The following is a 26,190-nucleotide window of genomic DNA, read 5'->3' on the forward strand; positions in this document are numbered from 1 at the left end:
CTCCTCGACTGTAGTTGCGGCCATGATCGAGGATGATTGATAAAGCGAATATAAGATGGCGAGGTGGACTAATATGCAGAGGCGAAAGAGGGGTCAAAGACAAGAAGCTGTGCTTCCAGCCTCATGCGATCACATCCCGGTTCGCCAGCCTCACATCTGCCTTACCAGCATATTCCAATTGATTACACTTAGACTAGGCCCCGTTTCAGCGTCAGGCTATTTCATATATATATTTCAGCAGTCCGATCTTACGTCGCCCGGTTGCAGGTTAATAGTCTCAGTTCCACTCAGCCAATCACTCCTGCAACTCGCCCTCAGCTGACATTGTCGTTTTCCGTTATCGCTAGCAAACCTTTCGCAGCATGGTTCTCCAGTGTACGTAGACTAGAAACACCCAACATCTTAGGAATACTAATGTCTGTACTGAATATCGACTTCTACTAGACCCGCATTCCGATTGCGATTAAGCTATCGAGTCCAGCATCCTTTAGCAACCAACTAACATCCACCTTTAAAGGTTCAACATGGCCGGTATGCTGGTGCCTGTGCTTGGTGCATGTGCTTGGTGCACTCGAGGGCCAATTTCTACTCAGTAGGTAGAGGATTTTGGAGTCGAGAAGGCAAACGCTTACTGGTGACATGTCTATATCTTCTTCAAAGTATAGCGTAATAAGAAATGCATTTCATATATGACGGGAAGACACAATTTGTCAGTGGCGGTCACGATAAATCATGCCAACGGTCTGCTTTATATCTCTGCCGCCAGCCAACCGTGTTCTTAATATGAGCTGCTCGAAGAAAGATGACAATGGATCGGGGCATGTGTAGGCCGCCAAATTGTTTAGGGCACAGTGATTCATTCCAATGGCATGCACAGCAGCGCTTCAGACATGCGCTCATGCTCCTTCCGACTCCAAGGCGTCCGCGCCAACATAAATGATAATAAGCCGTCGTTTGTATCACCTCTTACACCAGTGTCAGATTATGTGCGCGCCTTCGGTCTCGACACGTTTGCCACAGCTTTGACGAATCGGATGACTTAAAGAGCCATGCACACTCGAACGTTGGGTGAAAGAGTCCTTGATCGCGCTCCCTGGCATTCTCTTTTGATAATTTCTCTCCTAGATTACGACTGTGGAATGGTGATGGAAATGAAAAATGTGTCTCGGCGTCTGGACCATATTTTCGGCATCCTATAAGATTGGTAGATTGTAATAATGTACAATATCAGTTTTCTCGTCCCAACGAACCAGTTGCCAAAAACACTCCCGCAAATGCTCAAACACAGTCGTATACGGTTCCAAAGCGCCCAGAACAACCTGACCGAAATGTCATGTCCTAATGACCCCGTCTTCTAGTAGAAAGTGCAGCATACCATAATTTTGTAGGCAGGTATGGATAATTCACAAACAACGATGCGCGCGCTTTTCTCGGAAGTGGTGAATTAAAATATTATTTATTCGTTCTCGGCGATGGTCATCTGTGTAGTGAAGCACTGCCGGCGAAGAAAGTCTCTAGTCTCTTCTTGTATTCTATCGCCGACTACCTCGCTGACCAGAGCCTGGCCATCATCACCGGTCCTGAAGTACGAAGTGAGAGCCTCGGGTATCTTCTCGTCCATCCTCTCGTCGATCTTCTCGCCAAACACCTCGTCGGCCATGTCCCTCATATAATCGTGCTCCCTATCCTCCTGACTCTGCAATCGCGCGCTCAGCTCATCCCACAGCGGCTCGACGCATGCTTCCATCTCCTTTGACAGGTTTTGCTGCTGGTCTTCAAGCCGGCTGACCCTACCATCCAAGCTTTCCATTTTCGCTAGCATTTGCGTCAAGATGGCTCCGTGTTCCGTTCTGCTGCTCTCGACAATTCGCTGCAAGTTGGCGATACTGTGCAGAATCAGATCGCTGGCATCAACACTCTTCCCGCGAGTCTTAGTGTTCCCACGGTCAGAATCCGAATTGCTAGCCCCCCGACGACGCTTGCGATCTGGCGGCAGGTCTGATTCTTAACATGGTTGTCAGCCACAAGCATCAAGGGCGACAGGAAGAAAAACAAAACCGCACTTACGTGGACTCAGGCACAGAGGTGGCGCTGTGGCCGAGATGCTAGACCCAGCGGCAGCATGTTCGTCGTAAGCCGGCGGAGCATCGTTGGCAGGGCCACTGGGATCAGGGCCGCCTACATCCCCACAGCCACGAGCACCGAGTCCATCGTTGGCATGGTGGTCATGTATACCAACGATGCGACCGCCTTCACCACCGTAGAGACTGGCAACTTCGTCATTCAATGATGTCAACCCCGATTCCGACGCTGCTTGGCAGAACGACAATAACCGTGTCTTGGCTAGGCTGCTCGTAGGGAAGTGGATCATGAACTGAACGGTATCCTTGACGAACGACTCCCATGACCTCCAGGTCGCCTGTGATCCAGCTCTAAACGACGCATAAGATTGTCGCTTTGGGACAACAAAAACCGCTGGGGTTCGTAGACTGAATCGTAAGGTGTATGCGCTCGAACCAAGCTTCTCTCGAGCGACCCGATACTGTTCCGTTTCTGCCTCGGTCAGGGTCTCATCACTATCATTTCTAATGCAATCAAGCTTTTCGACCTCGGTTGGCTTGGCGAGGATGAATATGTTGGGTTTGGCTGATTCCCTTCTCAGTTTTAGTGCCGTCTGTAGGCGAATGAGGGCCTGCTTCGAATCATGCTTGTAGACCAGGACAAAATCGAGGTGCTCCAGCAATTGGACTTGGCCGTCGGAGGCTTGCCATGTCACTATGGCTGGCACGTTCTTGACTTGAATATCTTGAGTCGGTGATCGAACGAGAACGTCTTCGCTTGTGTCGGAGTCGGTCGAGACGTCCATATTGGAGCGTCAGTAGATCTAGAAAGCATGATGAGCTCACAGTGACGCTATACAAACCAGCAAGTTCGGGCGGAGAGATGGAACAAGGAGAGAGAAAAGAAAAAAACTCAGGCATCTATAGGCATCGAGCGGCCGGCCAGAACAGCTTGCGATGCATTCTACAAAGTAAGCCCGAGCCTTGGAGCTAGGCAAGAGGAGGGACAAGAAATAGACGACTTGAGCATCGGGATCATGTCGTGTCCCCGCTACCCGGCCAAACCGAGAACAACAGCCATAACGGTTACTCGTAAACAGTACCCGCTGTCCAGCACGCGCTTCTCTCGAGGACGAGAACTGATACTTGCGCATGCGCGTCCATTAGTCCTCAAGATGAGCGGGCTTCCCGAGACCCCGCTTCTTCCAGAGAGCGTACCCTGTGGGTAGAAGTCGGCATTTAACATGGTCTCGGTCGCGGAGTGACGAATTACGAGTAACCAGTGGGTTATGGCCGTCGTCGCGGTCAAGCGGGCAGCGCGGATTGTCTACTTTCGCGCGACATTCCTTTGGACTGACCCTGATCTTTTTACTGTAGCTGCTGCAAAAGGAGGCGGCGAGATCAACAGATCTAGGAGACAGAGAACAGCATGTTGCACTGCGTCTTGTCTTATCGGGAGTGTTGTGAATAGGCTGACGGTGGGACTGAGTTGTTGGTGGTTGGGGGGACGTCAGTGATGACTGTGCATTGAGCGGAGCTGCAATAATATTAGTCCGGAGGCAAGACAAAAGGACGATTCAAATCCGACAGGACAAAGGACCCGGGAACAGTTCGGGAGTAAGGCCTATCTTAGTGCCTATTTTAGTGGGCTCCGCTCTGTATAGTATAATCCGTAAGTTAAGTCGTATGTAGTTAGGTGCATTGTTTTAATTCCTACTTTGAACCAATCAGCACACCCTTACGGGGTAGACACCTTAATATCAACATTAGCGAGGACTGAAATTGCAGTGAGACTAATCTCGTCGGGCAACTCGCCATAGGTATGGAGGTTGATCGAGCGCACTATGTATGGCGTACACACCCCGCTAAAGACATTAAGGGCGTCAATCTCGGTGTGTGAGGGCGACCCAAGTAACAGTGGCCCCGATCATACCTTTCGCATTATAATGTGGACGTGGTCGGTGCTAGTGCTGAGATGATGCGCTATACTAATCAACCAACCTAACCGTTGGTTGGGCGGACGAGACGACGCGATTGCAATGCGGTAGCGCTAGCTTCATGTCGGCTGAAGGTGATGAATTATATAGACTAGTTCTAGAGTCTAGGTTAGGACCTGTGCTCGTGTGAGAGCACCACCACTTCGTTCACGTTTTGAATGAAAGTGCGGCATCTACATTGATGACTCACCAGTATATATGTGCTAAATAGAGTATCTAGCCTACCCTACAACACACTGGAATGCCCCTTTTCTGGATCTTAGTTCCGGGAATCCGTCAACAGGTTAAGTCCCTGGACGGCCAGTTCCGGTCCTGGCCTATCCATGGTCATGAATCGTGAGGAACCAGGCGGTAAAGATCTGACATGAGTCTACGGCGACTTAAATGCTGTGTGTGACCATATTTGACAGAATGGCTCACGCTCATGTGGTTATGTTATGATATCTTCGTGTCCGATAGCCGTCGCGTCGCGCAGACTTATGAGAAGTATTGACTTATATATACTATTGCGACTAGCTACAAGGCAGCCTCGGGGCAAGTGTTCGAACCCCAGGTATACGTCATATAATCGCTATCTTTTGAGCCGCGATCAGAAGCGGCTCCCACTCTTCTTCTGTGAACCAGAATCGACGCTCTGTCGCGGTTGGGTCCCGAGCTGTTCGAAGAGACTCCTCGTCCTCTCCACAAAAAGCGCCAAATCGTTTCATGTAATGATCCACGTGATGGTATTTCATATCCTCGGACTTGAAAAAGTCCGTTATCTCCTGACGATAATAAGCAAGATTACTACTTTTATCTTCCTCTACGTTGTCGCTGCCTCTGGCGCTGTGATCTAGGTTTGTAGAATTATCTTCTGCGTCGCCTCCATCTCCTGCTCCGTCGTCGCTCTCGGTTTCGTTGCTGCTTGAGTATATGCTGTCTCTTTCCTCATAAGCGTCTTTTTCGTCGCGATCTGACTCAAGACCGTCATTCAAATGTACAAGCTCGTCCAACTTCGCCCCAGCTAGGGATTCCAGCTTTTGTTTTGTAGTGGTTCCGAAGTACTGTGTCGGACGATGCTCGCGCTCCATATGCCACGCGCCTCGGGGTGTGCTGCCAGGATAGTGCCGACTATCAAAGCCCATACCGGGGCTCAGACCTTCGCCGTACATTATGCCATGCACATAACAGGTACCAATGAGCGTGAACCTATTGCCAATGGGTCGTAGAATAACAGGCGCGGTATAGCCTAGTAGGATATAAACATGATCACCAGTCGATGTAGACTTTGGACAAAAGCCAATATGTCCCAACTTCGTGCAAAAAAACGAACGTCTTGCAACATTTCCTTCGCATATATAACTAAGCGGATAAAGCGTCTCGATCTTTTTGACTTCGTCCACGTCCTGTATGGGCTCAACACGAGCTGTAGGAAGACAGAAGAATGCAGAAAGACTCCTGCGATAAGAATTATTGATACCAATAACCTCTGTTCTGGGATTAAGTCCAGCGTTGATTTGGCCAAGTATGATAGTTTGCCGCAGGGCCGCAGCAACAGGCTGAAGCGTATACTTGTACACTGCTGGCAGATCAAAGTCCTCGATCGTGCACAGGTCGCGGTAATCACCTTTCTGCTGCACGGTACCCACGAAGATCGCGCAGATATCCAGCTGATTTGCGTCAAGAGACTGGTTGTACTTGGGGGTGATCCCTCTAGATGCATCAAAGAATGGCTTCTGCGGCCAATCCGGACGGAAAAACATCTCATTTAATGTCTCACGTGGAGCCCTGAGATCAGGCACCCAGCTGGGAAAATTCTTGTCTTCTTGAAACTTAGGGCTTTCTACATAGTTCAAGATGTGTAGATTGCCATGCTCTTGAATGGTGTGGTTTGCCATGTTTGTGTAGACATCCGCAATCCCAAGAGAGTAGTTCGGAGAAAGTGATCGCGACAGTATTGGTTCAAACAGCCCCAGCAGGCAGCAAACAATATCACGAGGGTCGGATAATCCGGCAGATCGGCGCTGGTCAACCAGTCTTGATAGGTCGGTTGCCATGAATTTGTGACCACTGCTCGTGCTTCCATGGTTGTTTCGAAAATCTTCCCTGACGCAAAACATCGTCCACGAAGCAGCTGATATCTTTGGTGATCCCACGATTGTTCTAAGTCTCCAGAGACCTTGCAACAACTCTATAGGCATTGAAAATTGACCACACTGGATGGAAACTCGCTTTGGCAGTACCACCTCCTGAAGTATCCATCCTCGTGTGAACCATTCACGATTTGTGAGCTTTTCTACACTCTCCAGACTAGAAAATGAGCACCTGCGAAGTCTGTCCAAAAAGCTTTCCGCCCAATTTCCAGTACTTGTAAACCGAATAGGCCTAGGATCTTCACCTGCTTCGATCGATGTCGTGAACATGTATTCCGCACAATTGAAGGCCGCCTGGGTATATTCGTCCTCATGTCCGAGCCAGACGATAGTCTGAACAGACTTTTCGTATATGTCGCCCATGAGCTGAACCTGAATAGACCGCTCAAGAAGGTCGTTTTGGTTGATGCATATACGATCGATCCATAGAATAACCGAATAAGGATTACCAGAAAGGGGATCATATCGCAAGTGCCGTAGTGCGTGATACAAATTTGATCCCGGAAGCAAGAAAGAAGAATTATCATTGGCCTGTGCCGCCGGCCCGTTGCAATACATGGTATAAGGGGGTTCTTGTGGTCCCCACACATATGAAAGGGCCTCATACTTCGGGTCCTCGTCTAGATTCGCGATGAAGATCCTGCATCGCAAAGGTGCATCGAAGACATCAGAGAAAAGCTCCAGGAGACGAATATCCCTGTCGCCAAGAGGCTCATAATCATGCGGGTTTGTTGCGTTCTTAATGGACATGTTTGCATTACGCATACAGCATGATGCTTGAGCACAAAGACAACACGAGTAATCCTGCGGGGTAACTATGCATCACGGATATGTTATTTACTGTTGCATCTCAATGACATGGCCTTGCATAACCAGGCAACCACCCATAATAGCCTTCTAGCCAGGCTTATCTGTCTCTTGTGTTCGGTACCTATTTCCGGGCCACCCGCGGTGTCAGCGGTGGGCTATTTTTGCGATAGTGTACAATCAGGTGTAACAGTTAAAATCTCATGCTATGGCTAGGAGTTGATTTGCTGGAAATTTGAACATGGAATCTGCGTTGGCACTATACATAGGGCAGGCAATCTCGCCAGCTGAACACCGACACAAAGCGAATATAGGCTGTGGCACAGCGCTGGCCCTTTTAATCATGAGGCCATTATCATGTAATCCATTTCCCGTCGGCGTCTGTTGAGTTCTACAACATAAATAAGCACCACGCGAGTAATGAAACAAAGATACTAAATATGATTGTTAGAGACGATGAGCGCTGTCTACGCTGAACCAAGAGATATTTAATACAAGAATCTAGTTATGGCGTAAATAGTCCTGAAAGATCCTTTTTGATTGTCAGTTCATATTGTATTGAGAGCCAAGTCCTCCAAATGATCAATGCTACCAGTCCAGCTGAGCCGCTTCACACTACACCTCTTTTGTTTAGCCATGGAATGATATACGCTTTTGGAACGAGGAATCCAGACAATATAGATTAGAACGTCTTCATTATATCTAATGAGCCTATCAACACCACAAACATGCTAAGTTGTCTACAATGCGCCCCCAAAATATCTTGCGCCAAAATGCGGACCTTCGCTATATTTCCACGAAGTTGCATGAGCAACATCTCGACACAATTCACGCCCCACAAAGTTATGCAGTATACTCCTTCTGCAGGGACTTTGCGATGGTGTTGAGCTGGATGTTGCTGGTGCCCTCATAGATGGCGCCGATCTTGCTGTCCCTCCAGAACTTCTCGGCGAGGCCCTCCCGGACGAAGCCCATGCCGCCCATCCACTCGATGGCGAGGCCGGACACGCGGCCGGCGACCTGTGACGCGTACAGCTTGGCCATGGCGGCGTCCCGCACAAAGTCCTGCCCGGCCTCCTTCTTCCGCGACGCGTTGTAGACCAGGGCCCGGGCGGCCTGGATCTCGACGTAGCTCTGCGCGATCTGGTGCTGCATGCCCTGGAACTCGCCGACCAGCTGGCCGAATTGCCGGCGGTCGTTCCACACGTATTTGACGGCGTTCTCCCATGAGCCCAACGCCAGACCAGTCATCTGGGCGGCGATGCCGATTCTGCCCTCGTTTAGCAGTCCGATGGCATATTTGTATCCATCACCCTCCTTGCCGAGCAGGTTCTCCCTCGGGATCTCGACGTCGTCAAAGTTGATGGCACACGTGCTGCTGGCCTTGATGCCGAGCTTCTTCTCCTTCTTGGCGATGCTGAAACCCTTGGCGTCCTTCTCGACGATGAAGGCCGTGATGCCCTTGTAGCCCTTGCTGGGGTCGAGGTTGGCGAAGACGATGAAGAAGTTGGCCTCCATGCTGTTGGTGATCCACATCTTGCTGCCGCTGATCTTGTAGCCGTCGGCCGTCTTGGTGGCCTTGGTGGCGAGCGCGAAGGCATCGGACCCGGAGACGGGCTCGGACAGACAGAACGAGCCGACCGTGTTGGTGGCCAGCTTTGGTAGGAACCGCTTCTTGAGCTCGGTGCTTCCCCACTTGATGATGGCCGTGTTCACGAGGGTGTTGTGGACGTCCACCATGACCGAGACCGAGGGGTCGACCCGGGCCAGCTCCTCAATGCCCACAATGGCTGAGGTGAAGTTCATGCCGGCGCCGCCGTATTCCTCGGGGATCTCTACACCCATCAATCCCTGCTCGAACAGCTGCTCCACCAGCGTTGGGTCCATGGACTCGGCCTCGTCCATGTCGCGGACTTTGGGCAGAATGACGTCGTTGGCGAACTTGGAGACTGCTTCTTGCATGGCGGCCTCGGTCTCGGAGAGGTGCGAGATGGGGGTGGGAGGGATTTCAGAGATATCATGCAAACGACGGGGAGTCGAAGATAGACATCGTGATCTTGTGACACTATGTTAGCATGCTTTTCGCTGTTGGCCGTGTAAGTGTAGAGACTGGAGGGGAGTCGCATACTGGTGTGGCGCATTGCATGATCCGGCTATCCTCTGGACTCTAGGAGCTGGGGAAGAGGACAATCTAGTCATGACGGTCTGACTCCGCCGCAGCGCAGGACGGAGTGCTCTCGCGAACGAAGACATGGCGTTCACTAATAGCACGCACAGAGGTATAGGCAATCGCACTAGTAATAAGCACAATGCTGGGTGAGCAGAGAGGGCTCAGTGTAACTCGGGAGCCTTGGACGAGTCAGAGAGTTGGTCGTTGAGACAATGCAGAAGACAAGAATTGGGTTCCGACCGAGAGTAACAAACAAAAACAGAAGACTTCAAAGATTCAATGGCTGGCAGGAAAGAAAGAAAGCACAACCCGCCTCCTTCCCCAGACGGCACTCCGTCCATCTAACCGCATGCCACGGGCGATCTACCCCAAGGAGCCGAGGGAAACCGTGGGGCCCTTGGTTATGCTGACTCGTGGGGTGGCAGCTGGCCGTCAGCTCGCGCCAATCGAAGCTCTTGACAGCGGTTCTGGCATGTGAAGCGAATCGGTACGGATCCATACGGAGTAATTTAACTTACTTACACAGTACGGAGAGTGCGTGGACACACCGGAACAAATCAGCCGCCGACTTCTGGGCGATTCTCAGCCTCCAGATCAATGGCCCGTGCACCAAAAATGCAAGCAGCATTAGCTTGCATGCATTCATTATCGTAGCAGCATTTGGCAGTAGCAGCGGGCAGTAGCAGCATTAGCGGCCCTGGGGGAGAAAGAATACTCAGTAGTACTGCAATTCGTGAGCTCGCCCTCCTGGCTTCGAACAGCGCAACCCCAACAGCCTTGCCAGCCCAACGAACCATGGCCGCGCCGATCCTGCGATACCTGATGCCGTCTCTGGCACGGCGGCCAGCCATGCCGTCCATCGCCATCAAGAAGACGGCGACCGCCGCCCCTATCACACCACGATCCTTCTCGACGACGCCGACGCCTCAAGCGACCCTGAACCAGGTACTACAGGTACGCTCGCGTCCTCCCCCTCCCTCTCCCTCTCCATCTCCCTCTATCGCTCCCCCTCTCCGGTAGACCCCTTGAGAGCTGACCCGCCACCACGTGAAACAGAAGTGCCGCACGGGCAAGCGCGCTCGCCATCACACATCCCCGGCGCTGGCGGACACGCAGTGCCCGCAGCAGAAGGGCGTGTGCCTCAAGGTGGGCATCACGCGGCCCAAGAAGCCCAACTCGGGCGAGCGCAAGACGGCGCGTGTGCGCCTGAGCTCCGGCCGGCAGATCACCGCTTACATCCCCGGCGAGGGCCACAACATCCAGCAGCACAGCGTCGTGCTCGTCAGGGGCGGCCGCAGTCAGGATTGTCCCGGTGTGCGGTACCACCTGGTCCGAGGAGCATTGGACTTGGTGAGTGCCTCTTTAATTTTTATCTAATTTCTTTTTATAGTAAATCTTTTTGTTTTGTTCTATTTCTGGTTTACAAAGCCCATTCAGTGCATCTGGCTCGGAGACTCTGGTTGATTGATTCGCTAATGTATTTTCTACAGGGTGGTGTCGCCAACCGTATGTCAAGTCGAAGCAAGTATGGAACGAAGAAGCCCAAGAAGGCATCTGTGTCATAGGAAGCTCATTGAAATGAGCAGGCGGGTTACGGTATAGGGCACGATTCAGACAACCGCAATAGACCGCGGGCCCCTGGCCGTTTCGCATATGGTCTCCATACTTGGGAAATGACATTGTACACAATATTGTAGCATAAAAGTCTGGCTAAAGGCCTCGGCTTTCAATGGCGTAATCTTCAACGCAAATATGTACAAAAAATCCACAGAACTGTCTTCAAAGTCATTGCGAAATAAACCTATGACGCCGTGTCCACCCCCCATATTTGGCCATATCCCCCATTGAACCATGAGATGCATAACAAGAACTCATGAGGCTTGTGGTTTCAAAACGTTTTTTGGCCCTTCTTCTATTCATACCTAGTGATACAAACCGGAACTGATCTTAGTCTTGTTGGTTCTCAAAGCCCTCCGGCTTTTCCAAACCATTGACCTCGAAATATCTCGGTGTACCTGGTTTTCCGGCGTTAGCAAAGTGTGGAAAACTGTGACTAGCAAGCAATGGTCGAACTTACAAGAATAACCCTTCCAGTCAAAGTTGTCCTTGGGGTTGCAGTGGCACTTGAGATCAAGTCTCGTCTTCTCGCCAGTCGGACAGTGGGTGAAAGGCACATGGTAGTAAGCGATGTCGTTGAAGAAGTGCAGTTCCTCCTTCTTCAGTAACAAGCTGGCTGCGATCGAGTGGACGGGAGCGTCGCCCCACCGCTCGTAGAAGAAACCACCGTCCTTGTCCAGAGACTCGAAGTAATCGACGTAAGCCTTGGATCGCAGCCATTCCAGGTTGCCCACCTCGAAGTTAGACCACTAGATCTTCTGTCAGTATATCGGTCAAGTCATTTCCATGCAAGATACGTACGAAATGGCAGTGGTTGTAGGTTTCGCCACCGTCGTCGCTGAGGAAGCCCATGGAGTTGCCTTCGGCGATGTGCTCGGGGTGGTTCTTGATGAACTTCTTGGTGCTGTCCCAGAGAGTAGGAATGGTCTCGACGTATTCGTACAAGCTGAGCACGAAACTGTACTTCTTCTTGTTCTCGGCCATGTAGCGGAAAGGGTCGTAGTGGACGTCGCAAAAGAGCTCGACACTGGGCTCGACACGCCAGTACCACTCGTAGTTCATCATCAGGGGCTGGCGGAAGAAGAATCCAGACTCGAAGCGGCACATGTGGCGGTAGCTGACCGAGTCGCCGTAGATGATCTTTCGCTGGGCCATGTCCTCGCGAACCTTCTTGGCCTTGTCCTGGTCAATCCACTCGGGGAAGGACCAGTGCTCCTTGGGAATCTCGCCGTAGTGAGTCTTGCCGGAAACGAGCGAGGCGGTGACCTTCTTGAAAGTAGCATCGAAAGGCTTATCGTTCAGGAAGACCCAATCGTAGTTGTATCGGCGGTTGAAGCGATCCTCGATCTGACGAATGGAACGCGCAATCTCCCAGACGTCGCTGTTCCTTGCGAGAGTGACAAATGTAGCGTTCATGCGGGGCCCGGGAGCGGTGCCCAGGAGATTGTCCCAGCCTGCATCGGCGGGAGACATGGCCATGGGAGCTTCGGCGAGATCTGAGTGCGAGGTGGACGGAGTACCAGGGCTGCTGCCAATGGGGCCGCCGGTCGAGTCGGTTAGCTTTCCATCGCTGCTGCTTCCACTGCCAGACCCTTTGCCGCCATTGACTGGCGAACCCTTGCCAGTATTGAAGCTGTCTGGTAGTACTGCGCTATCGTACGAAGAGTGGGAAACAAAGTAGATAACGGCGAGAAACTGAGAGCTTGGGGGTTAGATTTCATTTGGTCGTAGGTGAGATAGCCGCATATAGCTTATGGGCGATGAATGAACTTACGAAAAAGGCGAACAGGATGTAGCGCACAATGCGCGCACTGCCGGCCGCCATCTTATCGTATTCTTGTCAGAATACCGAACCGATTGATGGTTGTGAGGAAAAGCGGCAACCAAAATGAAAGCCAGACAAGAAGTCAAGGTTTCATCCAGAGGCTGCCAGAGATGGGGTGCAGTGCTGGGGGGAAAAGATGAACCCGTGTCGTATTCTAATGGGCGGTGCTACTGTAAGCTAGTTCCGCGTGTCGTAAAAAGTAAAGTCCCTGAAGGGTACCAGACAAGTAATAGGGGCGGGGGGGCCCACGGTTGTGCGTGCCTTGATACGAGTACAAAGGGGGCACTTTTAATTCATGGCGTTTCGTAAAAGAGAGATTAAAGTAGACTAACTTAGGGGGTCACTACGCATGGAAGATCGATTGACAAAGGTTGAACTTGAACTGGCAGGAAGGGAACGTGAGAAGAGGGAATAGATTGGAGGAAAGCTGAGACGGATGTTTTTGATTTGTTTATCAACGGTCTCAACCTTATTCTAGAGACGCGAACAAGTTCGCAAGTTTCCCAGGTCCGCAGCGAAGGCGAGAGAGATCGTCCGCGCGTCAATCTGGCCCAGACCTTTATTTACCTATTTTCTTTTATCCTTTTTTATCGCGGCGCTTTTTCGAGGACAGCGAACAGAGAAGGTCCAGCTGCTGCCAATGCAATCTACAAGGACCACAGGGGGGCACTGTCCAGGGGTACTGTCCAGGGGTTTCGGCTCCCAAAAGGACAACCTGGAGAGATTTTCTACGGCGATGCCAGATAAGGTCTAGCTGCCGTACTCAGAGAGCGACGCAGCACCAGCGGCTCTCCAAGGGCAGATCCCCGTGTTTCTTGGCATTCGTGCAGCCATGTTCCAGAATCTTGTCAAGAAGCCTTTCCTCTTGCATTCGTGAGCCTTTTCTCAAATCTGGGAGGCCTTTTTCCGACTCAGCTCGTCACTGTCTGTTTGCATTCCGAATTATCTCCCTCAACCATTGACCCATTTGCTTTGAATTGGCTACATTAGCAAATCTCCATTCGAGCTCCACGTCCATCATGTTATACCTTTTCCTGGCTGTCCAATGAATGTGCCGTTATCTCCATTATTCTCTGCGGTGGCTTACGTGGGACCGCGTCTTGGTGTGTCTAGCGTGGATACAGCTGGTTCGTGGCATTGTAATTTACATGCGGTAGTAAAACTACAGCTGCAGCTCTGGCAGCTTTGCCTCTAGTTTATTCTAGTTAGTGAGGGGGTTAGTGATAGCTGCTACCGTCCCTATATAATTCAATTCAATCATCTAGGTCATGTATTATTGCTTGCTGCCGGGTACCTGAGAGGGACATCTTGAGCAGTCTCTCCCCCAGTGCACGGAAGCCCGTGTCTAAATGCCATAAAACAGTAAACGTTAGATAAGGAAGAGAGCCAAATAATAAATTCTCGTGTCGCGCACGCCGAGAGCACTTGGCGTGTACCCGAGAACTTAATTGGCCCCTTTGAGACAAAGGCTTTACAAATACTAAATACAATGGATCTGAGAAGGACCTCAAATTGGCCACGATGCATCCGTAGTTATACATACCTATCCCTCAAATCTTGATTGTTGTGCTGTTTTCCCATCAACCGTTCAAAGCCTGGCGTAGTCTAGATGACTGGGTTCTTTGAAGGATTCATTCTTTCATGAGCGCAAATGTGTTTAGAGGAGAGCTGGTGACGGTAGTTGTTCAACCAGTCTGCGAAGCTATATCCCGGGACTAATACCCAATTTGTCATCGGTTAGTATGTAAGGCTTTTCTTTGACTATACATTTGAGCTCTGGGGCCAGGGCCCCAAGCGTCTTCACGCCGACTGTGTACTGACTATGTATCTGCTTGCAGAGGGCGCTGGGATTGCAGCGGTGGGGAGATTCTAAAAGCGCGGCTGCTCAAGTCTTATCGTTACGTATCGACGGCAGCTGATTGTAGATGATCTGCTCTGACCAGTAGCTAAGTTGACAGCCCAAGAGGCGAGTGGGCGCTCTGACCATGCAGAGAACGCCAGCTTATGCTAGCGCTGGGATCCCCAATCTCAGAGTCTCACAAGTCTCGGAGTCATGCGGCAAAGGATAAACCCTCAGACCGGCGGCTCTCAATCCCCCAATGATGGAGTTGACCTTCACAGCGCCTCAATAAACCACCACTGATCCGTGCGCGAGCTGTTGACATCGCTTTGCGGTCGGTTCGTCTCAACTTCGGGATTCCTTTCGCCAGCTATAGATATCCCTCTGAACAGGATCTCGACAACTAGGCGCTCTCACTCGCATTCTTGCATTCCTGTCATTTCCCGTGTCTCTCACAAATCCCCTTTGTCCCAAGCTCGAGTTGCGACAATCGGCGACTCTTCGACCCAAGTTCTCGTGCTGTCGTCGCATCATGATTCAGGATCTTGACGACACATCACCCGAGCTTACTTCCTTTTCTTAGCTGTAAGTATACGAGAGCAGCTTCACATCCTCCCTTCCCATCACAGCTTGTCTGTCTCCCATCGATATATACTGCAAGCGAGGAGCAGACACTGGCTCGTCACATCCTGGTTACCCAGTTGCCCCACGTCCTTTTTGGATGACATCGCCTTTTTGCGATCAGTTGGGAACCAGAGCCAGCACCTGAACATCCACCTTACCTAGAGCTCTACAGCTTGTAGTTTTTCTGTATCACTTCAACAACACCAACGATAGCCTGTCTTCTTGTTTCCCAATCACTTGTTGCAAGTCCGACATCTTGCTACTAATTTTGGTTCCCCTTCGATCCCCTGTCTGGTCGCCGCCCCACCTTCCAAATATTCCCTTCAATATAAAATCACGATTTCCTCACTTCTTCCAAGCTGCACAGGTTGACCTCACCCGTACTAATTGTTGAATGCAGTTTCTCGAAACGACAAAACTTATAAAAAAAAAAAAAAACCTCGATTGCTTTTCAAGCTGTTTGAACCAACTACCAATTCATCTACCATGTCAGGCCATAATGCGGCCGCGCCAGGCTTTGGCCAGACGCACGATCCGTTCGCCGATCTTTCCAAGTACGACGAGGAATTGGAAGCACTGAACTTCGAGGACGGCTATGATGGACTGGGAGACCAGCTTGACGAGACAGATGATGCCTTCAACGACGACACCTTTGGCGAAGGAGGAGGAGGTGGTGGCGGCGGCGGCGGCGGCGGCGGCGGCGGTGGTGGTATCGGTGACGCTTTCTCATCAGGACCAGTTGGAAAAGATTTCGACTTCTTTGGTGCCACCTCCAAGGTTACGAATGCTATGGAAGAGGAGCATGCTCGATTCAGTCGCCAGCAGCCCACCTCCAGAGTTGCCCCTCAGCCCAACTTTGGACCTGCGATGAGCGGTTATCAGGGTGCTGGATCCCAGGGTGGCTATCAAGGTGGTTACCAGGGCTACCAGCCATACCCATCGCAACCTGTTGCATCGAGACCTGCCCGAAGTGGTTATGAAAAGTACCAAGAGCCGGAACCCGAACTTCAAGTCGATGCTTCTATCTGGGGAACTGCACCCAAGAGGGCTACACCTGCAGCTCAGCCTGTCCTACCGGTTGCCGCTAGCCGCAAGATGATGAGCTTGGAAGAGGTCGAAGCAGCCATGCGCGCTAGTTCTTCTTCTCAGCCCGTCGCCGCTCACCCTGTCCAGCAGCCCCTTCAGCATCAGTACCACCCTCAACAACTACAACAACAGTATCAACAGCATCCTCGTCAAGAGTCGGCCGATCTACGTTACGCTCAACCCGAACTTCAGCAACAGAGTTTCCACTCGCCTGAAGTTCGTCAGCCGGTGCAGCCACAGGTTGGTGCTACTCACGGTCACCCCATCAAGATCCTCCAACGTGAACGCCCTTCTTCCCAGCACAACGTCCCGAACGTTCCGAGCCCATTGTCACAGCATCACCAACCGCAAGCCCAAGTCCAGCCACCTGTGAATGCTACGCCCCAGATCCTACAGAATCCCAACCGGGGCCAACCTGCACACCGTTCCGGAAACTCGTTCTCGCGTGGCCATGGCCCGGCTGCACCTGCTGCGCCTGCTGGTCAGCTGGGGAATCTGTCAGATTCGGAGAAGGCAGCGTTCTTGGAAGCTGAGGCTCGACGCGCCAAGCGCAACCACAAGATCCATATGTTGTCTCGCGACAACGGTCTGATGACGCCTCATGATAAGAGCTTCATTACTCGAATCCAGCTTCAGCAACTCGTATCTGCCATTGGCGACCCTGCCGATGCCGGTACTGATGCCGCTCTGGGTGAGGACTTTTACTACCAAGTTCACAGCTCTCTAAAGGCTGCCACTAGACCCAACCCTGACCAACCCCTCAACAATTTTGCCCAAACCTATCTTTTCCAGACCGGCAACCGACACGGTGGTATGAGACGACATGGCCGCGGTCCAGAGAATCATGTTCAGCGCATGGAGCAGCAGGTTCAGCGTGCTGTGGAAGCCGCCAAGAACAAGCCCAAGAACAAGCAGCTAGTCATTGAGGGTAGTCTGGGCAAGATCTCCTTCAGCAACGCCAAGACCCCGAAGCCTCTGCTGAACATCAAGCGTACTGAGAGCAGCGGCGATACCAGACCTGCAAGCGCTCGTGTTAGTGTCAACGATCGCAAGGTGGCCCTGCGTGCCATCGAGGATGTCTACAGCATCTTGATGAATATGGAGGACCACGAGCGCACAATGCCGCCCCCTTCGCCCAACCCCAGCCCGGAGCTCGTCCAGCAGCAAGCGGAGTGGCAAGGTATTGCAGAAAAGCTCAACAACCGGCTTTGGGATGCTCTCAAGGTCCACGAGCAGATCGACCCCCGACAAGTCCACCCATTCATTACCTTCCTATCGTATCCCAAGGGCAAGAAGGCTATTCCTCGTGCTTTCCGCCAACTCAGCCATGAGCAGCGAACAACAATTCTTACATTGATCATTGTCCACCTCGATCAATTGGACGTTGTCCAAGGCGCACAAGTCCAATCTGGAGAGCCAATCAATCTGCCCGCCAGCGTTCGCGAGAGTATCGAAATCTTCTTGATGGCTGTCATGCCTAATCTCTTCAATCTACTTGCCGACGCTGCTCTGGAGATCGTCACTGCCGTTCTCGGTATCATTATCCAACGACTCAACATTGACACCATTGCTCGCACCCGCATTGGTGTCTCTATCCTGACCATGATTCTGAGTCGTGCTGAGATTATCAAACAGAGTGGCCTCGCTAATGAGCAAATGTGGCAACAATGGTGAGTGGTTTCTTACGGTTATGATTTGGTCAGGCAACTAACATGTCCTCTAGGGTCGGCACCTTTAATGGCTTCTTCAACCTCCTTGAGCCGACTCTACCCAACATTTTCCCGGGCACCGTCACATCGGGAGAGGACATCTACGTCTGGCAGTTCTTGGCCGCCATCGGTATCGGCGCCAGCCCTGAAGAGCAGCAACGACTTGTCCTTGCTGTCAAGGATCGTGTTATGGATACTGTTGCTATATCCAAGACCCTGCCAGCTGATATGGCCAAGCAGCGCCTGGACAATGTGAACTTGTTCATGCGCTCCATCGGCTTGGATGTTGAGCTTTTGCAATAAAGGAGCTCCGTAATAGCAAAATTGACTACATGGTCTTTGATAGGCTAATACGAGACACATGGTCTTTGAGAAGCCAATACAAGACATGTTCGAATACAGGAGTGGCCGTGAAGGTGGGTTGGGATAGCTACGGGATATGTGGTGGAGACGAATGAATGCCATCGATCTTAGGGAGACACGAGGAGGGCGTTCACACAAGTTCGCACCATGTGTCAAACAACGTGCTACCTGACATTATGCCTTTGCAATCGCGGCACTGAAGCTTTACGGATATTCCGACACATTGCTTCGTGTATCGCACTATGCATGGCCCTACCATGCCGCTGTCACCTGGCATATGACTGGGCGGTAGTGGTGCCACGAACGAGATTTGACGGGTGATGGTCTTGGGTATGGGGGAATCTGATATACCCCTCGAGAGACGATGTGACGTCACGAAGCATGTTATTATAGCAGTCAATTTCAGACAGAAAAATGATGAAAAGCGGCGTGAGAGCGCATGAACAATGCTTCCTTTTCAGACAACCTAATGCTTGCCTTCGAAACGCCTATCTTGGTGCAGTATGTGAACGCCTAGCAATGCAACCTGTTCTCTAACAACTAACCCCAAGCCTGGGTCAACAACTCCGAAACCGTCAATGCCATAACCGAGTGAGGCGCAACAGTGGTATTCGCCATGAAATCGACCTCCAAACAAAGTCAAGAAGAGTGCCTGAAGGAACACGCGTCTGCCCCTACTTAGTCAATCTCCATGACGGACTTGGCGGGCGTCTTTCCCTTGGCGGCAGGAGCTCTCCTCGCAGCTGTCGTGCCGCTACCACTTGCAGTAGCGACAGCACCGGCAGTCGCCTTGCCTCTGCCCCTGGCTGTTGCGGCCGCCGCGGACTTCTTGCCATCAGGATCCTCCTTCTTGACCTCCTCGACCACGTCCCCGGGCTTGATGCCGGGCAGTGCCGTGTTTCCGTACCCCTCCAGGACGCCCTCCTTGTCCTTGCCCGCGACGCCGCGCAGGTAGTCGTCCTCGTGCCAGCGCGTCTGGAGCCGCGTGGCCTTGGCCTGAAGGTCCTGCTTCTCGTCCTCGTCTAGCTTCACGTCGGCGGCCTTGCCCTTGCCCTTGAGGTCCTGCTGGAACTCGGGAGACCGGTAGATGAGCGTCTTCTGGTACAGCTCCCAGGCCTCGTCCCTGTCGTCCTCGACATACTTGAGCCTCTGCCAGTGCTCCACCTGCACCTGCCGTAGCCGGTCCGCCATGGTCTCCACCTGCACCTCGCCGCCGCCACCCGTCGACTTGATCGTCATGGTGATGGCCTTGGGCGCGGGCGCGGGCCCCGCAGGTGCTGCCGGTCCGTTGCCTCCCATGCCACCGGGTCCGCCGCCGCCAGGCCCCTCACGCGGGCGCGTGAGCCGCTCCTGCTCCGTCGTGGCGTCCAGGTGGTGCAGCTGGGGTCTCAGCTGGATCTCGGACTGCGCGGGGGTCAGGTGTAGGTTGCCGCCCTTGAAGACGCCGACCATCCACCGGCACTCGTTGTCGCCGAACTCGGCGGCGTTGCGGCCGACGTACTGGCCGCCCAGGGTCTGCGTGCGGAGCACCTGGTCGCGCCGCACGGCCTCGGTCCAGTCGTAGGTATCGCGGTCCTCCTCCTTCCTGGGACCACCTCCCCTGGCGGCGCGGGGGGCGGGCACGCCCACTCCGAAGCCGCCGGCGAGGCCGTGTGAGCCGCCGTTCTTCTGGTGCATGGAGCGGTGCAGGGACTGGCCCCAGCGCATGCCCTTGTCGCGGTCGTAGGAGCCGTCGTGGTAGCTGAGGGGCACGTCGACCTCGATCATGCCCGAGGAGGGCTTGACGCGCACCTCGGCCAGCGTGCCGTAGGCGTCCCTCTGGGGGCCCTGCTTGTTGGGGTGCTGCAGGATCAGGATCTTGCGCGTGCTCGTGGGCGGCGGGTTTGTGAACACGGCGTACGACGACACGATGGGGTCCGGGTCGTTGGGGTCGACGGGGTCGACGGGGATCGTCTCCGAGGAGTTGCTCGTGACTGCCTCAGCGTCGGCGGCGGCTGGGGGCGTGTCGAGGTCCATTCTTATGTTTGTGTGAAGGTGGTCGATATGTGGAAAAGTAAAAGAGTGGAAAGGGATGCTCGTGAGTCAATGAGGGAATCGCAACTTCAAACAGTTGTTTGTTGGAGTTGCAAGCTGCCATGTCCGGTCAAATTTTAGCGGGGTCGTCCCCCCAGCTTATCGCTGAACGTGGGGCTTATCAGATCAAGGGTCAGTGTAGATCATTGCCCATCTCATCAAGATATAATCGACGTTCGGGCTTCAAACTAGAAGACACGGAATGCATTTCGTGTTATCATCAGATAACTCACGCCGTATGACATGAAGTCGCTTTCTTCCCAGCCCGTCAGTTACTATATCACTGATATGACTGATACCACCAGTAACTATGCGTGTGCAAAAGCAGAGCCACGCCTGAAACCATAGATGGGTGCGTATGGCCGTAAGCATTTGTTGGCTATCGAACCGCTATGCTTTGTGCTGTGTCTGCTCGTAGGGGACAGGTCTTAGGCGGCGGCAGGCCCCTGTTGCGTTGCATTGCGCCTTGTATGCAAGGCACTGCAGCTCAATTGGCCTCGTACTCCGTATTGAATATGTAGTGGGTCATGATCTTTGGTAATCATATCTTTCGGCTCAGCCCCCTCATTCCCACATGTCGTCCCCCCTGGGCTAGATCGTATAGTCGTATTATAAAGCACTTCGCCTGATACAGTCCGGCATGCAGAAACTCAGCAAGGTGCTAGGATGCGCATTGCAAGCTAACCCCCGTATCTAGCTCTCGACGCCTTGAGACGAGCCAGCCCATTCATGCTGCATCCAAAGTGACTAGCCGATCAGATTTGTCTGCTCGTTTGACATTCTATCACAGCACTGAAGTCCTCAGACATTGGATTTATGAATGGAAAGGTCATTAGTTTAGTATAATCCTAATACAACACTTTGTTTTGTGCTGATTCATGTTAATTACACGATATTCAAAGAAGTTGAACGAGGAAAGGAGTCTAGGAGTCAGACATGCTGTGAACATTTAGATTAGGTGGTGACCGCCCCTTCTGGCAATTTTCGGGTGATCAAACAGCCATGAAGATCAACGCTCGCCCTGGAGGACCTGCCTAGAGATTATACGATACTTCAATTTGACTTCATCGTAATTTATCATCGAATGAGAAAGAGTGCCTTTGGTGCGTATCACAATTCTCCGCTTGAGTGTATAATTGGACCTATCAGTGAGGGGAACAAATCAACTCAAATTGGCCACAATACATGGATTTGTCCTCTACAATTTCAGCACATAAACGCTTACGCTCAATTGAAATCCCCCACCTCAAATACCGTCCCTCATATTGTGTTGGGTGCCCCTTCAAAGATATGACAACGAAATACCGGAAAGCCCGTTGTGCCTAAACTGTGACCCCGTATCGTGCTTTGGCTAGGCTCTGACTGATTTCTGCAATCTAGCAATCTAAACGAAATCACACAATCTCATTGTTTTGTCCGGCTTTACGCTGGGTCTTGAATTTCCTCAACAAGCCCGGTTCCAAGTTCATCGCAATAAGTCTCAAGCCATTCGTACAGGGTACTTCATCACGAAGCAGTGCGCCAATCTCACTCGGATGCTTCCAATGTAGGTAGGCCACCGCGAGGATCATGAGGGCAGGGTCGAAGACATAGAAGAGCGCCTCTGTACTTTGGAGATAGCCCGAGCGTCCTTCTATGAATTCAATGGCGCGGAACAGGGACCGTATCATGACAAGAACTGCCACAATATAGAGCGTGACAAGGTAGCTCTGCCACCGAACTTCTGGTCGTTCAGCAGCGGCCGTGGGAGAGATCCGCATCTTTCGGTGAAATATGACGGAAACAACGACGAAGAACAAGAACCAAAGGAGTTGAAGGATCAGGCTAGCAATTACCAGGCCATTGCCAACGTTGTATAGGCTCGGGAATGCCCTAGATCCCCCCATGAGGCCACCAGCTACGATGCCGCTATTAGTTGCTGTCAACTTATGGTCCAGAACCAGATTCACATACCTCCGCACTGCATGAAAAGGCAGACGAGATCGCCAGTCACAAAAGTTTTCGTGATTTTGCGCTGTTTGATCCAAACATGCGAGTCCCCGTCCGTCACGGCGACGATCTTTCCCAATATCACATACACCGAGGCTGAGAACAGGGCTGGACTCAAGAGAATGAAGACAGTCTGGATGATGTACGGCATCATTTTCCAGCAGCCTGCCTCCTCACTCGACGAGCTTGCCCGGGCTGCGAAGCCAATAAACTCAGCTGCGAGCGTACTATGTCAGCCATGTCGCCAACCAAGCCCACCCGGTGCACTTGGTGTTAGACCACACGGAATAGCTTACTAAAACAACCCGCAACCAAAGCTCCTAGAAACCATGATCGCGTACGATACATTTGCCAAGAATGTAGAAGCGCCGAAATCAGGAACAAGATGCAGAAAAGAATAGCAGCGGCTTTCGATGGAACATATCGATAGAAGGTAAACGAGGAAGTTCGCCATTCCGGGTTACAAAGCGCGGCTGCCGCCATTTGGAAAGCGTTATTATTGATATCTTGTCGTCCTCGTCCTCGTCCTCGATGCTGCTGTCGTCAGTCGTCGCGGATGCGAGAAGGGATGTGGTAAATGGAAGATACGATGACAAATTGATGCCATAGGGGAGGGTCTTTGGAAGGGGATTAGATTTGTTCGAATAAAATATGGAGGCACTTAAGGCGTATATGTAGCACATTAATTTTACGAGACCTGGAGCATCCCTGTCCGGTCATTGGTCTTGTTGAGAGGCCGTCGGTAAAAACTAAGACCCAGTAACCGAATCTATTCTCGTAAAAGATATCGAGGGTCATGTAGGTAGGGCAGTATAGACTTTGCTCTGATTCGTCCGGATAAACCAGTCTCTGATTGGCCATCAATACGCGTGTTGCGTATAGCTCAGACCCACTTGTCAGACTAGTCGGCTTGTGCTATACGCTATTAGCGCTAATGTAAGGCTGCAGTTATATGGTAAGAGGACTGGGAAAGAAAGTACGGGTCGAAAGTAGGGGCGCTTTGTCTTGTCAATTCCGTACAAAACCATTAATACATCTAACACGGGCCATTCCTCTGTGGACTGCTGCAGCAAAACTGGTGCGTACCATTAGGAGACCTATCTCTGGTCGAAAATTAGCAGATTAGTAATGTGAGCTGGGGACGGCTTCTCGACTGGCCTTGAGAAGTAGTTGCGCATCAATTATATTTTCTGCATATATAATCCGGTCTTAATTTGGCGAAGAACTTGGTTGCATAAATTAGCAAGATACAGACAGGCAGTGTTTTGGCTACCCTGTTCGATCGTATCGCCGGGCGTATCTGTTAGCGTATTTTCTTCGCCTGAGCGAGGCCACGCCGTTTGATGCGATTCAGGTACGGTTTACGGGGTCCTATACCAACCGAGTCCATGTCAAGTAATTTCCTTGAAGAGATCCACGGACAGGCGAGCCGCCACTGGCAAGTGGATTTCTCGCCTCATTTGGATCTGCCGTGTCCGCTATAATTCGAGATGGATAATGTAATTGTCACTAGGCTTTTGGGCTCTTGTCAGACTACAACATTCAAAGCTCGGATATATAAGTCCTCACAAAGTATTTAACTGTTGAAGAAAAGTTTCCCTCATCACTGGAGTCATTGATTTCAGCACTTCTCCCCTCTCGTTATCACTAACTGCATATCTGCGCACAATACTGAAAATGTGTGCCGCATTAGTTGCTGCTTCAGCCTGTGCGAGTGCGACTTTCACATACCCTTCCCTTTTGGGCGCCGAGTTTCTCTCAATCACGGCAAACTTGGTCCAGAACCTGACTCGAGAGGTCTCTGATCAACTGTATTACAACCACCCATCGATCTCACTGAAAGGGGTCAAGTATTGCAACGTCACCGTAACGTATACTCATCCTGGTCAGAATGACACCATCAACGTCGAGAACTGGCTGCCCATGGACACCTGGAACAAACGCCTGATGGCGGTAGGGGGAGGTGGATACATTGCTGGTAGATTCGCTCTTTCCTACGCCGCTATGGCTGGGGCCATTGGAGAGGGTTATGCGGCGACGTCGTCCGATGCAGGCCTTCCCGCCAATGCGTACAGTCCCGATGAGTGGGCTCAAGTCAGCCCCGGGAACCCAAACCTCTATCTTCTCCAGGATGTGGCTTCTGTAGCCTTAAATGATCAGGTACGTGGTGGTGTGTGGCATGGCAGATGATAACTAGCAAAACTGACACAGCACAGGCAGTCATCAGCAAGTCCGTAATTAACGATTTCTACGGTCAGCCCCCGTCCTTCTCCTACTGGAGTGGATGCTCTCAAGGCGGCCGCCAGGGAATGACGCTGGCACAGAGATACCCCGATGCTTATGATGGCATTGCCGCTGCAGCCCCGGCCTTTAATTGGGCCCAGTTTATTCCTGCCGCAGCTTGGGCTCAAGTCATGATGGATCTGCTGGACACCTTTCCCTTTCCATGCGAGCTGAACGCTATCACGGATGCTGCCGTCGCAGCATGCGATGCTTTGGACGGGATAACCGATGGTCTGGTAAGCGATGCGGCCTCTTGCAATTTTGACCCTTTCAGTGTGGTTGGGCAGCCAATCAATTGTACCGACGCGGGAGCTGTTATGAACATTAGTAAAGGAGCAGCCACTATCGCCAATCTTACTTGGACAGGCCCAAGATCATCCGACGGTGAATTCCTCTGGTATGGACCTTACTCCCAGGCCCGACTTACTGGTGCAGCGGAAGCTTCGGGTACCACCTCTGACTTGGGATATGCTATGACCAGCTGTACCAACGGTACCTGTTATGGTGTTCCGACCGGTCTTGGCGAGTCATGGCTCAAGTATTGGGTCGAAAAAGACCCGAATTGGAACTACACCGCCATAACATCTGCGGATGAGTTTGCCAAATTGTTTCACGAGTCTGTGAGGCAGTTCGATTCTGTTATTGGCACATCTGATGCCGACCTCCGAGCTTTCCAAGCTGAGGGTGGAAAGATGATTACCTATCATGGACTTGTAAGCTACACTCGCCACCATGCAGAACCAGTTGTACTAATGAGCAAAGGCTGATGGTCTTATTCCCACTGGCGGCACCGTGGACTACTACGACCGGGTGTTGAAGGTGACGCCTAACGCACAAGACTACTTCCGCTTCTTTGAAGTCCCTGGCCTTGCTCACTGCTCAGGAGGCAGTGGTGGACAGCCTACGGCCACGTTTCAAGCATTGGTGGACTGGGTTGAGAATGGAATTGTCCCCGAAACACTCCCAATCAGCTTCAATGACACGGCGGGCGTCTTGAACACGCGGATTCTCTGCCCATATCCCGAAAAGGTGCAGCTTAAGTCGAACTGTACAACAACCACAAGCCCCGAATGCTTCGAATGCGCATAAACTCATACTTTCAAGAGTTGTATTTCTATGTATAACGGGCATATGCAACGTGTTTCGTTTTCTTTTCTTTTCGGATGTGTGGCAGAAAGGGGGAACCTGGTTTTTTTTTTTTTTCAAAAGTATGGCACAGAGATGCGTCCAGATTGTCGAGTCATGTCAGGTTAGCAGAAAGTTGGCACACTTTTGCTACCAAGAGCCAATCGAACCCGTACAACGACCCGGCCGACCTCCACCTTAGAGGCACTTATCGAATTGATATGCTCGTAGGCAATGGTGATTGATCTCTATTGTAATACAACCTGAGATAGGGTACGATATTTAGATGGAATATATTGATGATACTTCCAAAGTCCGTATTCGTCATGTGAGGAGCTCATTCGACATGAATTATGTAATTCCGTTCCCTGTAAGATAATGACAATCCGCCATAGGTGGCCAGGCTTAGAGTCGGTTAAGCAGGCTCGGGATACTTATTGATAGTACCGATGTGAAGACCTGTACAGGGATGAGTCCTCAATCACGGAAA

The 26,190-nt window shown here is 51.7% G+C and overlaps 9 protein-coding genes across 9 annotated transcripts; 3 read left to right on the top strand and 6 right to left on the bottom strand.

Moving 5' to 3' along the window:
• Positions 1-1,932: 1,932 nt before the first annotated feature.
• Positions 1,933-2,981, bottom strand: BKA67DRAFT_2550 (uncharacterized protein). The gene is made up of 3 exons (XM_046095776.1): positions 2,481-2,981; positions 2,068-2,124; positions 1,933-2,004 (listed from the first exon to the last, which is right to left on the bottom strand). Exons 1-2 carry the CDS (start codon positions 2,864-2,866, stop codon positions 2,106-2,108), a joined length of 405 nt encoding a protein of 134 aa, XP_045963092.1. The 5' UTR covers positions 2,867-2,981; the 3' UTR covers positions 1,933-2,004; positions 2,068-2,105.
• Positions 2,982-4,516: 1,535 nt separating this feature from the next.
• On the bottom strand, positions 4,517-6,969 carry BKA67DRAFT_543050 (heterokaryon incompatibility protein-domain-containing protein). Its single transcript, XM_046101170.1, has one exon. It carries the CDS (start codon positions 6,952-6,954, stop codon positions 4,618-4,620), a length of 2,337 nt encoding a protein of 778 aa, XP_045963093.1. The 5' UTR covers positions 6,955-6,969; the 3' UTR covers positions 4,517-4,617.
• Positions 6,970-7,674: 705 nt separating this feature from the next.
• BKA67DRAFT_543052 (acyl-CoA dehydrogenase) lies at positions 7,675-9,698 on the bottom strand. Its single transcript, XM_046101171.1, has 2 exons — positions 9,125-9,698; positions 7,675-9,052 (listed from the first exon to the last, which is right to left on the bottom strand). The coding sequence occupies exons 1-2, from the start codon at positions 9,247-9,249 to the stop codon at positions 7,840-7,842; spliced, it is 1,338 nt and encodes a 445-aa protein (XP_045963094.1). The 5' UTR covers positions 9,250-9,698; the 3' UTR covers positions 7,675-7,839.
• A 263-nt stretch (positions 9,699-9,961) lies between these two features.
• On the top strand, positions 9,962-10,731 carry BKA67DRAFT_652238 (30S ribosomal protein S12; the record flags this gene model as incomplete). Its single annotated transcript, XM_046106117.1, has 3 exons — positions 9,962-10,120; positions 10,223-10,516; positions 10,657-10,731. 3 exons carry the CDS (start codon positions 9,962-9,964, stop codon positions 10,729-10,731), a joined length of 528 nt encoding a protein of 175 aa, XP_045963095.1.
• Positions 10,732-11,113: 382 nt separating this feature from the next.
• Positions 11,114-12,608, bottom strand: BKA67DRAFT_510237 (glycolipid 2-alpha-mannosyltransferase; the record flags this gene model as incomplete). The annotated part of the gene is made up of 4 exons (XM_046097309.1): positions 11,114-11,181; positions 11,244-11,532; positions 11,585-12,343; positions 12,558-12,608. 4 exons carry the CDS (start codon positions 12,606-12,608, stop codon positions 11,114-11,116), a joined length of 1,167 nt encoding a protein of 388 aa, XP_045963096.1.
• A 2,950-nt stretch (positions 12,609-15,558) lies between these two features.
• Positions 15,559-18,170, top strand: BKA67DRAFT_509032 (topoisomerase II-associated protein PAT1; the record flags this gene model as incomplete). The annotated part of the gene is made up of 3 exons (XM_046097204.1): positions 15,559-16,239; positions 16,315-17,828; positions 17,882-18,170. 3 exons carry the CDS (start codon positions 15,559-15,561, stop codon positions 18,168-18,170), a joined length of 2,484 nt encoding a protein of 827 aa, XP_045963097.1.
• Positions 18,171-18,620: 450 nt separating this feature from the next.
• On the bottom strand, positions 18,621-20,366 carry BKA67DRAFT_2612 (Sin-like protein conserved region-domain-containing protein). Its single transcript, XM_046095818.1, has one exon. The coding sequence runs from the start codon at positions 20,244-20,246 to the stop codon at positions 18,909-18,911; it is 1,338 nt and encodes a 445-aa protein (XP_045963098.1). The 5' UTR covers positions 20,247-20,366; the 3' UTR covers positions 18,621-18,908.
• Positions 20,367-21,480: 1,114 nt separating this feature from the next.
• BKA67DRAFT_633699 (RTA1 like protein-domain-containing protein) lies at positions 21,481-22,775 on the bottom strand (the record flags this gene model as incomplete). The annotated part of the gene is made up of 3 exons (XM_046105626.1): positions 21,481-22,200; positions 22,257-22,508; positions 22,589-22,775. 3 exons carry the CDS (start codon positions 22,773-22,775, stop codon positions 21,698-21,700), a joined length of 942 nt encoding a protein of 313 aa, XP_045963099.1. The 3' UTR covers positions 21,481-21,697.
• A 1,194-nt stretch (positions 22,776-23,969) lies between these two features.
• On the top strand, positions 23,970-25,664 carry BKA67DRAFT_529157 (Tannase/feruloyl esterase; the record flags this gene model as incomplete). The annotated part of the gene is made up of 3 exons (XM_046099018.1): positions 23,970-24,452; positions 24,509-25,288; positions 25,338-25,664. The coding sequence occupies 3 exons, from the start codon at positions 23,970-23,972 to the stop codon at positions 25,662-25,664; spliced, it is 1,590 nt and encodes a 529-aa protein (XP_045963100.1).
• Positions 25,665-26,190: the final 526 nt, after the last annotated feature.

The sequence above is a fragment of the Truncatella angustata genome, assembly GCF_020726525.1.
Source record: "Truncatella angustata strain MPI-SDFR-AT-0073 chromosome Unknown BKA67scaffold_1, whole genome shotgun sequence".
Classification (NCBI taxonomy): Eukaryota; Fungi; Ascomycota; class Sordariomycetes; order Amphisphaeriales; family Sporocadaceae; genus Truncatella; species Truncatella angustata.

Excerpts from the sequence above, each read along its gene's own strand:
- BKA67DRAFT_543050 (XM_046101170.1), bottom strand. The coding sequence starts at position 6,954 with ATGCGTAATGCAAACATGTCCATTAAGAACGCAACAAACCCGCATGAT.
- BKA67DRAFT_543052 (XM_046101171.1), bottom strand. The coding sequence starts at position 9,249 with ATGTCTTCGTTCGCGAGAGCACTCCGTCCTGCGCTGCGGCGGAGTCAG. Across the intron at positions 9,053-9,124 it reads TCATGCAATGCGCCACACCA|ATCACGATGTCTATCTTCGA; the intron begins GTATGCGACTCC and ends TAGTGTCACAAG.
- BKA67DRAFT_2612 (XM_046095818.1), bottom strand. The coding sequence starts at position 20,246 with ATGGACCTCGACACGCCCCCAGCCGCCGCCGACGCTGAGGCAGTCACG.
- BKA67DRAFT_2550 (XM_046095776.1), bottom strand. The coding sequence starts at position 2,866 with ATGGACGTCTCGACCGACTCCGACACAAGCGAAGACGTTCTCGTTCGA.